At 39.7% G+C, this 13,175-nt stretch overlaps 1 protein-coding gene across 4 annotated transcripts in view; it reads left to right on the top strand.

Moving 5' to 3' along the window:
- Window positions 1–11,350, top strand: part of VCAN (versican) — a 97,232-nt gene extending 85,882 nt beyond the window's left edge. For all 4 annotated transcript variants that reach the window (XM_051806763.1, XM_051806764.1, XM_051806762.1 and 1 more), the window contains 3 exons: window positions 7,270–7,414; window positions 7,935–8,117; window positions 8,598–11,350. In XM_051806763.1, coding sequence (XP_051662723.1) covers window positions 7,270–7,414; window positions 7,935–8,117; window positions 8,598–8,728 — 459 coding nt within the window. In that variant the 3' untranslated portion in view covers window positions 8,729–11,350. The remainder of the gene's footprint in view (window positions 1–7,269; window positions 7,415–7,934; window positions 8,118–8,597) is intronic.
- The last annotated feature ends 1,825 nt before the right edge of the window (window positions 11,351–13,175 follow it).

Here is a 13,175-nt window from a genome sequence, read left to right as displayed (position 1 = left end):
ACAGCTGTAAAGCACACCCATCCAAACAGAAAAAAAAAAAAAAAAAGAAAAAAAAAAGAAAAAAAAAAAAAAAAGAAAGAAAAATCTGGTGTTGCTTTTGGCAGCTTCCCCTTTGTATTTAGACGGCTGGGTTTTCCCTGCTAAGGACCCTTGTGACAGGCACAGCAGAGAAGGAGTTATTCATGTTATGGATTAAGCCCATACGGCTACTTGGGGTGGTGCCTCACAAGGGGGGTTATTCACATCCTCTGGAAAATGCTGCTGATAATTAGAACTTTTCAGGGCGGTGAGCTCACCCCCATTACATAAGATTAGTGCTGCAACAAGGAGCTGGCCAGTGTCTGTGGCCAGATTGTCTGTCACTGAGAGAGTGCTGCCAGCCAGGGAAGTAATGGGGCATATTGCCACTTTTAATGCTGCCTAGAGAACCTGAGCTGGTTTTCCTTCCCTTTATCACAGGAGCACTTATGCTTTGTGTTCTGCAAAGCTGGTGCTCAGGTTGTCAGTGTTAGGTAGCTACATTTAAAAAAAAAAAAAAATGAAAAAAGAAAACAACCAGAAGTTTAGTTCTGGTGAAAACAAAGCCTTCTCTTTTCCCTCCTTTACTGGCTGGTGAATCAGAAAGCTTTAACTTGAGTAAAAAAAAAATCTGTAACTGCACCCCTCTCAGAAAGAGTAACTTCATTGAGCACAAACACAAAAAAAAACCCTTCAAAAAGGCACAGAGTATTGTAGGGAAGGAGCCTGCCTCTCTGGGTTAAATAAAGCAAACAAACTAAAAAAGTGCTGTAGTCAGCTGCAAACAAAAAGCTCATTGTGCCCGTGTCCCACAGGGTCCTTGGAGAAGGAGATTTTAAACCTACCAAATGTTTTGGTTCTGTGCTGCAGTCAGTCATTACGACCTCTTTTTAAGATGCTCATTTGACCTGCACTCAAATGGAGGAGAACTATATAATGTTATTAATGACAGGTATATTTTCGGTCCAGGATGCCGTAGGCAGTACAGGAGGTCCTCTTGGACAAAGTGGGGTTTTGTCTTGTTTTTGTCAAGGGGGTCAGCAGTTACTTCAGAGCCTCATTATTGTTGGCTCTGGGCTAAAAATCTTGAGCAGCTTCAAATTTGCAGTAATTGTTGACATAAATGACATAAATTTTTTTTCCCGGTGGCTCTCCTGGTAGCTGTGCACAAAAAGAATAAGTCACACCCTATACAATTTGGGAACGTATAATTATGTCAGTGTGACTCCCAAAGAACATTACACCAACCAACACTTACCACCCTACCATACCTTTCTTTCACAGTAAAACATGTGCTCAGTACCAAGAGAACTTCATCAGCTCTTTGCCACTTACTTTTGAAGTGAATTCTCTTACTGAAGTGACTTCCAAAAGCCCAGCACACATAGCATACCCTCAAAATTGAACTGTACAGTGTAAGAACCATGTTGAAAGCGATTACTCTAAAAAAAAAATCAGCAAAACCATGATACAGAGCAGACAAAAGTCCATGGGTTCACTTAGCTTTGAAAGAGTTAATAAAAGAGGTGTCTTTTCTGAATAATTATAATTTTGGAGTACTCCAGTGGGTATTTGGACTCAGTAATGAGTAGACAGTGTCACCTAGTGGGGGTTTATCGCCATGCTCACTGTTTTCCGCTTTTCATGGAAAAAATGTCATACTGTGGTATTATTTTAAAAAAAGTCAACTGGTTATCTGCTCCACCTCACAATCGGCTCCTCCCAAAATGTAGAATTGACAGTGCTTTTATATTTCAGCTTCATCAGGTGGCGTTTTTTCACTAGTTTAATTCCTATTAATTACATTTCTTTCCCAAAGTATTTATTTTTGCATATATCTTCCTGCTTATTCAATCTGCAATCACTTCTTGTGGATATCCATAGATACACACGAGCGTATGTTTTCCAGAGTCCCTCTTTTTTTCAAGCTGCTACATAGGACTCAGAGAGTTTTTCAATACATCCCACCTCTTCTGTTACCAAAAAACCCCAACCCTTTCAAGTGAAATCTTTTGCAAAAGTCCTTAGCAAAGCTCTTCTCAGGAGTTTGTCTTGCTCACAGTGTGACTCAGTCATGGCAAGTGTTGGGTTCTTGCCTGGGCCAAGCTCTGCCAGTTTCCCAAATCCTATGCAAACAAAACTCAGATTAAGAGGTAGAGGGAAGCTATTCAACTATGACCTAAAAAATCATCAGGATCATGACATGTGATTTTGGTGTGTACTTGTAGATAAGTTTAAATACAGCAGTTGTCTTCAAATTGATTTGAGTTTCTCCCAGCAAAGGTTTACACATACCCTTAACTTGGTCCCTCTCTCAGGCATCTGATCTTCCCTGCAGAGTTTAAGGCACCACCTATGCCTCTAAATCAAGGTATGTGCTTAAGCAGTCACTGAATGGAGTTTTTAGTCTCAAGAATTCTTCTGGTGAGTTCTGTCAGACTGCTCCCATTCACAAAATTAAATAGAAAAATTCTTTGCAGGACTGGGGTGAACTTTAGTGAAAAAGAGTCTACACTATAAGGTAGTTTCCTGTCTTTCCCAATGTATAAATGCATTTAAATACCAGGTGACATTAATAGAAGTATTTCAGACATTGCCAAATCTTCATAGAAATATGTTTGTTGGGTTTTTTTTTAGAGAAAATGCAATCCTGTTCAAACTTTCCAAATATCTCATGTAACAGTAGCAGTGCTCTATAATAGCATGAGCCACAAATGAGGAGTCTATGTACTCATTGTAACCCTGAGCTGATCTTGCCGAAGTTCAGCCACTGAGTAATTACCAGGACTGTCTGAAAGTGAGATATAACTTTTAGTTGAGCTATTCAATCACAGCAGAACCTCCATAGTGAGGGTCTCTTTCAGGGGCTTTCTTGATAAAGATTTCTAAGACTTTGTCTGCTATTGTGAAGAAAAAAACAAAAAAGTGTATTCCTGTTATAGCAACAAAAAAAAAGGATGATGGCCAATGAGGTTTGCAGTGGTGATCTTGGCTTAGTCATAAATACCAGGCAGGAAATGCTGCTTCACTTTCAGATGAAATGGCACAGGTAGTTCCCAGTCAGCCAGTCCCTACCTCTCTCACTGTTGTTTGTTGTTTTTTTAAATTTGCCTCATTAGTCTTGCATTAAGAAGGAATAAGATAGGGAAGCAGCCAGAATGAAAGAAAATAAAAATCACAATAACAAGTGCCAAAAAGTGCCAAGACAGTTTTATTTGTACTTTAAGGTTATCTAAACATGCTGAAGACAAGCTTCCTTTGCCCAGAAGGGCAAAGGCAAAAGCCTTAACCTGTAAATCTAAATAGGAGTATTTCAGGTAAATTACTGGTCTTTACACAATACTGAGGTCAAGCAGTAAAATTTTGTTTGCAGCAGTACTTTATTTTATTGTCTTTCATTAAACACAGCGCTTATTAAATGTTTTGGAATGCAAAATCCAAGTGATTATCTCAGCCACTTGATAGGCCTTTTGGAGATAAAGGAATGGCTGAAATTTCCGAAGGAGTGTCACAAAGCTGGGCTTCTGCTTACTCCCAGATTCACCTTGGTAGTGCAAACACCTGACAAAACTGAGTGGATTACCCGTTATTAAGGAAATGAGTCCGTCAAGGAAGGTTGCTTATCTGAGAATTTAAATAACAAATCTCCCTCAAGGTGAGATCTTGTTCATTATGGAAAGATTATGCTCCTTCTGTTTAATTAGCGGCCATCTGAATGAGAATAAGTAGTGACTAGCTAATAAAGTTTTTTACTTTACAGCTCTTGCTGTAATCCTGGCTTCTTTAGCTCGATTTGTGTGACTAGCTAGCCTGTCACACCACATGGCTGTGACTTAATGCCATGCCATATAAGGAAATCCTTCCCAAAAATGTGGAACTTAAAAAAAATGCCCTCACGGGCTTTTGTAACCATTCTATCCAAACTCTCCCTGTGAGTCCACTTCATGGACTGGGAATGGCCAGCCAAGTGCATTGCCTAATGCAACACAGAAAGTCTGAAGAGCTGAATTCCAGCTCAGTTCCATCTCTAAGTCATGGATCATCCACTCTCTGCCTGCAGGAAAATTTTCAGGGCCCTTTAGCAGAGAAAGCTGGAACAAGTAAATCCAATGTGACAGTGTAGGCTTTGATTTCAACAATAATAAGAAAAAAATCTACAAGGAAGATTAATTATTACAGAATAATTGAAGACATAAAGAGCATAACAAGAGGTCCAATTTTTAGCCTGAAATGGTGGCAAGACAGACTAGTGATTCCCCAAGGACCAAATGGAGGTAATAGGAATCAAAATCCTGTCCCCAGGGCTAGGTTCTGCAGTTACGAGTTTACAGAGAAACCTTAGGCTTTTAAGAAAAAGCCCCAATTTTCCTGCCACTGTGGGTGCTGAAAGCTTTGCAGAGTGGCTGGTACAGTAGTGTCGGTCTGAGCCTGAGGCTTAATCAGGGGTGGATTGGATGAGGCTTGAATAGTGGAAGGTGTCCCTACCCATGGCAGGGTAGGGAACAAGATGGGCTTTAAGGTCCCTCCCAACACAAACCATTCTGTCATTCCATTGTTGCTTTGCCTCTCCACAGCTTGCAGGAGAAAAATGTCTTGAGCCAAACCTCCTCTGATTTTGAGTCATGTACATAATTAAGGTTATATGTCCAAAAATGTGTGGTCTGGAAGTACTTTATATTTTAATCCAGAGAAAAAATGTTGTAGTAAAGCTGCTTAAAAGCCAGGGTAGTGATAGCTTTTAGGTCACTGTGCAATCACCCGGTGTAAGTATTTCTGCTGAGGACTAAAAGGGTGGTATCAGCTTTTCTTTAGCATATTAACCTAGTTGTATCATTCACAAGACAAAACTAAATAGACTCAAAACCTAAGAGCGTTGCCAAGGGTTTCTTCCCATTAATTCTTTTGCTGATATATATTTACTGGACATGGTGCAGTAACACCTGAGTTACACTAGTGTAAATGAAAATCAGAACCATGCTTATGATCCTGCAAAGATCTAATCCATAAAAGGAAAGCAAAATATTAGTTTATTTGTCTAGCTATTTATTCCACTCAAACAGGGAGAATCTCTTTGTATCATTGTCCCATTATCAGTGGCTAAATAAGGAGCTGAAAAACTACAGAAGATCTGGGTGGAGACCTAAGAAAGCAATTCAGAAGTCTGGAACTTCCTCTGCTAAGCAATTCTGGCACTAAACCTAGGCAAAAATCAGAGGTCCTCAGCCAAAATAAATCTGTGCAATTATGATATCAGATGTGAGGTAATAGCAAGTTATGCTGGAGGGTATTAGACATTCTTAAACAAGCCACAGGGCCAAGATATAATCCTTTGCCATTACACTGTAGCCCTGCCAGCAAAGCAAATACATATTTTGGAATCGTTTTGCTGAGGCAAGAGTATATGGAGTCTGTGTGCTGAGGGTGGGAGCGCCTCCAGCTCACACGCCCCCAATAGCCATCAAATATCCTCCATTCCCACACTCCGATTCCTGCTGAAGCAAACAGCTCTCTGGTGTCATTTCCACAAGAAACAGCTTGTTGCAGCCTTTCCTTTGCTCTCAATTATTGATCAGATTTTCTACCGTTAGACTTACTGCTTTCCTCAATTTTTGTGTGTCTGTGCATGTTCTTGAAAGCAAATGGATTCTGGACCTGGGTAAATGAGTTAGTGTCCATTGTAGTTTAGACCTGTTAAACACTGGAAAGTCAAGATGGAATTAAGTTAGTTCCACATAAAAGGGGGGAAGTTTATTAGAGGTAATAAACTCAGTGCAGAACAAATTTATTTAGACTGTGATGGTTAAAGTGCCTGGATAATTAAAACCTGTGATGAGTAAGATGACACATGGCAGGAAAATGTTAAGTACTTAACTAATTTATTTTTTCGTAGTTTGATTCATTGGAAGGTAAATACTACTTGTGTGGGGCATGTTAACTTTATTTTTAAAATGTGTTCACCCAGGCAGTGAATAGGGGTTATGTAATAAAGTTAAAAAAATAGAAAGCTAAACTTTTATGACATTTATATAGGCTAGCTCTAGACAGAAGGATGTAAGCACTGAGGAAAATATAAGCACTGTAGAAACTGTGTAATTTTGACCATACAAGGGGCTAGCTGCCTAGTTAATGTCTGGCATTTATGTGAATTCCAGCTCTTACAGATATCTATTTTTATCCTTCATTAAATTCTTCTCAGAGTCAGACAACAGAAATCCCAACGAAAATCTCTAGGAATGGTTTCCAAATCTTCTCTCACTTTGCTCTGTGCAAATCTCAAATTACTGTGCTTTGTTTGGGAACAAGGTTAGGGGAGAAAAGGGTTCAGGATTATGCCATCTCTGCTGACTGCTAGAGGAGGAAGTTGTATGTCCCTGACAAGGACTGATGCACAGGTTTCAGTTGGTGTGACACTCCCTATGTTGCTATTTTTCCTCCTGATTGATTGAAAAAACAGACTGAATCCTCCCAAATTTTCATCCAAAAAAGACATTGTGCAGATATTTTACAGTCATTTGAAGATTCTTCTGTGGGATTTTTTTGTTAGTTTGTTTTGCACATACCAACAACCGGATTTCTACTTCTAAAACCAGTTTGTCACTTTCTGCTCTTATTCGTATATATGTTCATAGATGCCTGAAGTCAGCTTTTCTGCAGAGGGCAGTATTTGAATGCCCATTTCTAAGGCCGAAAGACTGCTATCTGTGCTCAGTCTGCCACCTAGCATTTTTAATGGAAACATCACTCTGGGATGGTCTGGGGAAACATTCACTTAAGTTTCACCTAATTCTGCACGTCATCTCATTGAGTGACTTCATTAAATGAGGTCAGAGAATAAATAACCTGAGTCTAAAAAGCCAGTCTGTGATTTACCACTTTGTAGATATGGACTAATGAGGGTTATGGGCTATTTACTGTATTTCCTAGCATTCTACTTCATGTCTGCCTATGTAGGAAAGAGTGGTTTTGACACACTTAGGATCTGGTTTTGCTTGTGCTGAATTGTGTCTCTTTGTTTTGTTCACCTGACATCAGTTTACAGTAAATGAGGTGTTAGACCAGAATATTTTTTTCCCGTTGAGAAAACCTGTTAATAGACTGGGAGCATTTCATAAATCTAGCTTTATTTAGTCCATGCTTAACAGCCTGAATCAAACAATTGAGATTGCTGTTCACCAAAGGTGCACTTCTGTTAAATGGAATGTGAATGTTCTCCAGCACTGGGGATCATGGTTTTGCTTCACCTCTCTGCAGCAATATGAGAACTGGAGACCAAACCAGCCAGACAGCTTCTTTTCTGCTGGAGAAGACTGTGTTGTTATAATCTGGCACGAGAATGGGCAGTGGAATGATGTACCATGCAATTATCACCTGACCTACACCTGCAAGAAAGCAACAGGTACAAACTTTCCAGTGACAAAAAGCATAATTCTCTAAACTGGCATTTAAAACTTTGTATTAACATGTTCTCTGGGCCTTGGTGGATTCAGTTTTAAGTCCTTTTAAACAGTGTCATTGAGGAAGACATGAGAAATATTGAAAATGAGACTTTTTTTTTTTTTTAAATGCCCGTAGTAACTTCACTGGTTTTCAGGCTTTTGAAAGACTTTTTTGAAAGTCACCCTTCTTTGTGTGACTGTGCCCACAGTTTTGGCTCTAATTTACATCACAATTTAAACCAGAAAGGGGATACTAACCACAGTATCTGCCATTTTCCAATCTACATTACTACTGTGTTTGGTCTACAAGACTGGAGAGCTACAGGAAAGACTGATCCCCCTGTCCTTGTCTGGATGTGCCTCTTAGGGGTCTGACTGAGGTCCCCTGACCCGTTCCCTTAGCTAGGGCTCAGTGGGCAGTCCCAGCACAAAGTGGGTTTGCAGGGTGATGTTTTGGGTGTTGTTCTCTCTTCCTTCAAGTTGCCTGTGGTCAGCCTCCTGTTGTGGAAAATGCCAAGACCTTTGGAAAGATGAAGCCTCGCTACGAGATCAACTCCCTCATCAGATACCATTGCAAAGACGGTTTCATCCAGCGCCACATCCCAACCATTCGATGCCAAGGGAATGGAAGATGGGACATGCCCAAAATTACCTGCATGAATCGTGAGTTCTTTGAAAGCAAAACAGTGCCAGACCAGAAACAGTAGGAAAATTTATGATCAATAAGTAATGAGTAATTAATAAGAGAAGAGCAAATGTGGTATGAAAGATTGTGACAGCAGCACTGCTCGCTCTGTCCATAGGAAGGAATATCAACCCTCCAAAACTACTAAAATATTAATGAAAATATTTCCTTTCTGTCTTTACAGAAGGCACTGAGATTCTTTAAAAATAAACAATAACACGGTTATAATTTCTGGAATCAACAGGTTCCTAATATCACTAATGATTTTTTCTGCCATTGTGTGTAAGAGATGCTTCTCCTGCCTGTAGCACAGTCATCGCACTCATAGTCATAGCAGTCATAGCATAACTCTCTAATTAACCAAGAATTAACAGACCTGTGTCATGAAATGTAGCCAATTAAAGAACTTTAAACTAATTTCCCTTTTTTTTTTTTTAATTTCCTCCTTCTCATTGCAGCATCCACATACCAAAGGACTTACTCTAAGAAATACTACTACAAACACTCCTCACTGGGGAAGGGAACATCACTAAACTCGTCGAAGCACTACCACCGCTGGATGAGGACATGGCAGGACTCAAGGCGCTGAGAGCTAAATGGTGAACGGGGGATCTCCACCATTTCAGCCAAAGTCATAACTTCCTGTGCCTTTTCTATCACTTATAGGAGTATTATCAACTTGTTTTGAAAACTACGGACTGCAGTATTCACAATGTGTTTTTGCAAAAAAATAAAAAAAGATAAGGTGTTTATCATAAAATTTAAGAAATAAATAAATAAATAAATAAAAGAGGAGAAGTGCTTATGGGGATAAAAGGAAACCATTTCCAGCCTGTAAAGATTATTAGTTTTCTATATGCCATCGGTGTGGACCATTTTAATGATATGTACCAGCCTTCTGCAATATTTAAACAGCTCGATTTTAGCACCAATGAAAATGTAAATAAGATGATTTTAATGTTGTTTGTGTGTTGTTTTTAAAATCATGTATATAAAATGAAAAGTCACACTAATTTCAGGCATATTTATGGTTAGAACGGCCTCAGAGGTCTTCAGTCATTTATGACGTTGTTTTTATGTTGTTTACTTAGGCTGGAAATGGTTGAAATAATGACTTCACTGACTGAAATTTGCTGTTATCAGGTGAAGATAAACACACAAGTTACATGACTTTTTTTTTTTTTATGAGAACTGTGCCAATTCCCATCCAAGGTACAGTTTGTGCCCATGAGATGCAAAGTTTAGACAGAGCACATAAAAGTGGCATGAGGCATGAACTAGGGACTGCAATATGGAACATTTTTTTCTGCTCTCCATTCCAGCTTCACCACTCATGAGAAAGGACTGCGTGGAGGAGTTTTGTATGACAGGGAGAGCCTGTAAAATTCCAAGTGCTAATACATTAACTTTATCAACAAGGCTACTTTTTTTTTTGGAGAAGAAAAAAAAAAAGGAAAAAAAGAAAGGAAAAAAATTACTTTCATGACATTAACCACAAGGTCTATATTACAGGTCTCTGCATTCCAAAAATGGAGGTAGACCTGGTATTTGGGGGATTTTTTTTTGTAAAAAACAAGCAAAAATCAAAAAAGTAAATAATTTTGTATATATAACCATTTTTTAACCTTTTTATAAAGTAATGAATGTTTGTGTATGAATGCTGCAGCTGTGAAGCGTACATAAATAAATGAAGTAAGCCATACTGATTTAATTTATTGGATGTTATTTTACCCATACAAAGAAGATTGAAAGAGCTCACCAGTGCAGTATTAGCCCCTGAGCTCCACTTTTGGAACCATCTTTCAGTTCAACTTGCTATTTTCCCCAGAGAGCAAAATTCCTGCTCAACAGGATCATTTGTTTTGCAGTTTAAATGAGTGAGAACTGTGTGACTTACAGAAGAATCAGGATCTTGGCTTTCTAGAGAGAAGTGTGTGCACAGGGAGATGATTAGGTTGTAGCTGGTGCAGTGTGTAGGTAGGAGTTTTCTGTTGTGGTTTCTTACCCTGGTTAGTGCGATAACTGGCCTTGATGTGTACAGTGAAGTAGAAGTTAACATTTGGAACGATCTCTCCACAGAAGGGACTGTTATTCCTGCCAAGTGCCTTGCACACCTTTGGGCACGAGATTTAAAAAAAAAAAAACAAAAAAACACAAAAACAAACAACAAAAAAAGGGAGAAAAAAGGAAAAAAATGAAAATAAAGAGCAGTAAGTTCCTTAAGATGTACCTTTTAAAGCAACATGACAAATACACACAGATGTGAGGTTGACACCTTTGTGTTCATGTGGGGTTGTAATGAAAAAGGTTGGAAAGGAAAGGATAAGAGCTGAAAGCCGGCTAACATGGCAGAGCTGCCCATGGAGTGACCAGGCCATAGGCTGGGAACTGGGATCACAGTTCAGACAATATCCCTTAGGAAAAGGCCGTGGCTGCTCAACCCTCATGTGTCCAACACAGTTGGCTGGTTCATTGCCCACCCCTTCCCCCAAACAATGCACATAATACTTTTTTCTATTTATATTATTATCTTGTATAGTGTATAATGTGAATGTCTGAGTTTTTTTTTTTTTTTTGTGAATGAAAGTCTAAAATCTTTGTAACTTTTATATATGCTTTTGTTTCACCAAAGAAACAAGGTTTTTTGCTATACTGTGACTTGTCTTGTTATTGCATGTCTTCCTGTTTAAATCTATGCAATGTGATTTTTTTCATATGAATACAATTAGACTGTCAGGTACTTCACAATTACCATGGGCCTGGTCAAGTGCCCAGTCAAAGAGTCAGCTGGCTGAACTTTAGTAGGTACTGGATTTGACTTTGTATGAGCAGCTTTAGGGGATATTTTAAGATATACATTGTATGTTTTGAAGCTGATTATTGCTTGTAAAAGTCAAGGCTCTGTTCATAAATATACAGTAATCCACACATCACTTCCTCGTACCAGAAACATACAGAACAGAAAATATATTTTAACACTTTGCAAATTTTCTTCACCATATGTATAAAAACCCCTGCATAGATTTGTTGTTTTCTTGTCTACTTGTTGGATTTAAACAATGTTGTAAGACATTCAAATAACATTGTGTTTGTAGTTTTAATTAGGTTAGATTCAGAGCTTATATCGATTTTTTTTCACCACCTTCTATTATGCATAATAAAATAAGTCTGACAACATTCCTTATTAAAAACAACAACAACAACAACAAAACCTAAAAATCCCTGTCACCCATGCTTGTTTATTTAGACAGAGAATGGTAATTTATTCAGCTCTGGAGACTTTTTCTAATTGTGGTGTAAACTCCAAAGTGTTCCAGTACCAACCCCCTGCAAAAAGCACACCCTCATGTCACAGAGTTGGCTCTGCTGTGAATCCCAGGCAATTCCACCATGAGGTCCATGATTCCTTTACGTAGAACATCTCTGAACTCCAGTCTGTGGAAGTGTATTGGAATTGGAGTAGAGAGAAGAGAGAACTAGAGATCTCACAAGGGCCTGGAGTGACAGGACAGGGGGAATGGCTTCTCACTGCCAGAGAGCAGGGTTAGATGGAATATTGAGGAGAACATTCCCTGTGAGAGTGGAGGGGCCTTGCCACAGGTTACTCAGAGAAGCTGTGGCTGCCCCATCCCTGGAAGTAACCAAGGCCAGGTTGGGCGGGGCTTGGAGCAACTTGGGATAGTGGAAGGTGTCCCTGCCCATGACAGGGAATGGGACTGGATGATCATTAAGGTGTCTTTGAACCCAAACCATTCAATGATTCCATGATTCCATGACTTGAACACTGATTTTGCATTTTGTGAGCCAATGAAAATCCCTGAGAGTAACAGTTTCTGCTCTGAATGTGTTCCTGTCTCTGCAGATATTGATAGTATTTGACTCCTGGTGTGCACCCCAGGGCACGGGGCTCAAATCCTGCACAGGTTCACACCACACAGGGCAGGAGTTAGTCAGACCTACTCTTCTGGGAGAGCTTTTAAGTAGCAAGAGGAGGTGTAGGTCAGTGGAAACATTCCTGAATTCCAGCTACGCCCAAAAAGATGCACAAACTCTTTGAAACAACAGAGAAAAAGATAGCTCCCTGATGGCAGAACTCATGGATATACTTTGGTTTCTGTGGGACCCCTTGCCTGAGACATCACAACTCATCAGCTACTAGGGATGGAGGAACAACAATAGGAGGAGACACAAGTCCCAGGAATTGCAGCAGCTGGGCCAGCAAGGTGCAGGTGAGCTGGTAAGAGGCTGCCAGCTGAAAGGATGTGCTGCCAAGAGGAGTTTGCAGTAAGAAATTGCTTTGCCAGGGCAGTGGCTGGAAGAACATTGAGGTTCAATCTGTGGCCGTAGTTAAGATCTATGTCTGTGACACCTTCTTAGGAGAGATGTCTTCATTTCTAGAGGCAACAACTCTGCTCTGAGTATATGCAGAGACAGTCCCTGGGCAGTGGGAAGAGAAAATGCAACAGCTGGTGCAAAAAGATGAATGCATTCTTTTTTCCAGAGAAAATATACAACTCTATTACTGATTGTAAGCAGAAACGTGTAGGACTCTATGAGCACCCTGATTTTCCTGAAAATAATGTTTGGATAAAGCATGGACAAAAGCTTGAAGGCCACATCAGGCATGGTGGAGCCCAGAAGTAAAGACAGAAATATCACCCAGAAAAAGGTACATCATTTGAAAACTTCACCAGTAGACCTGGAAGGAAGTTTAAGATCTCGTAAAGTGCAATTTGTTGGCAAATTTTGTTTTTCGTAGCAAATATTTTCAGGTGGGGAAGCCATTGGCTATAACTGCTGTAGAGGCTCTGCTGCTGTGTGAATGCAGATAAAACAGAGAAATGGAACCTTGAGGTATGTTAGTGAGGAATTTATTGCAAAGGCAGGAGTGGACTCATGTTACCACCAGAATGCCTCTAGATTGCCAGCTGTCCGGAGCTAGAAGAAATGGATTCAAGATGAGAATGGTCCTGTAGCTGAATTTCTGTGGTGGTTGGAAGAGTGGAGAAGATGAAAGGAAGGCAAATACTGATGCA

This window comes from Manacus candei, unplaced genomic scaffold (genome assembly GCF_025592945.1).
Source record: "Manacus candei isolate 608988 ecotype Guabito, Panama unplaced genomic scaffold, ASM2559294v1 h1tg000068l, whole genome shotgun sequence".
NCBI lineage: Eukaryota > Metazoa > Chordata > Aves > Passeriformes > Pipridae > Manacus > Manacus candei.
The sequence above is the reverse complement of the archived record's forward strand: the minus strand, read 5'-3'. Positions and strand labels throughout refer to the sequence as shown.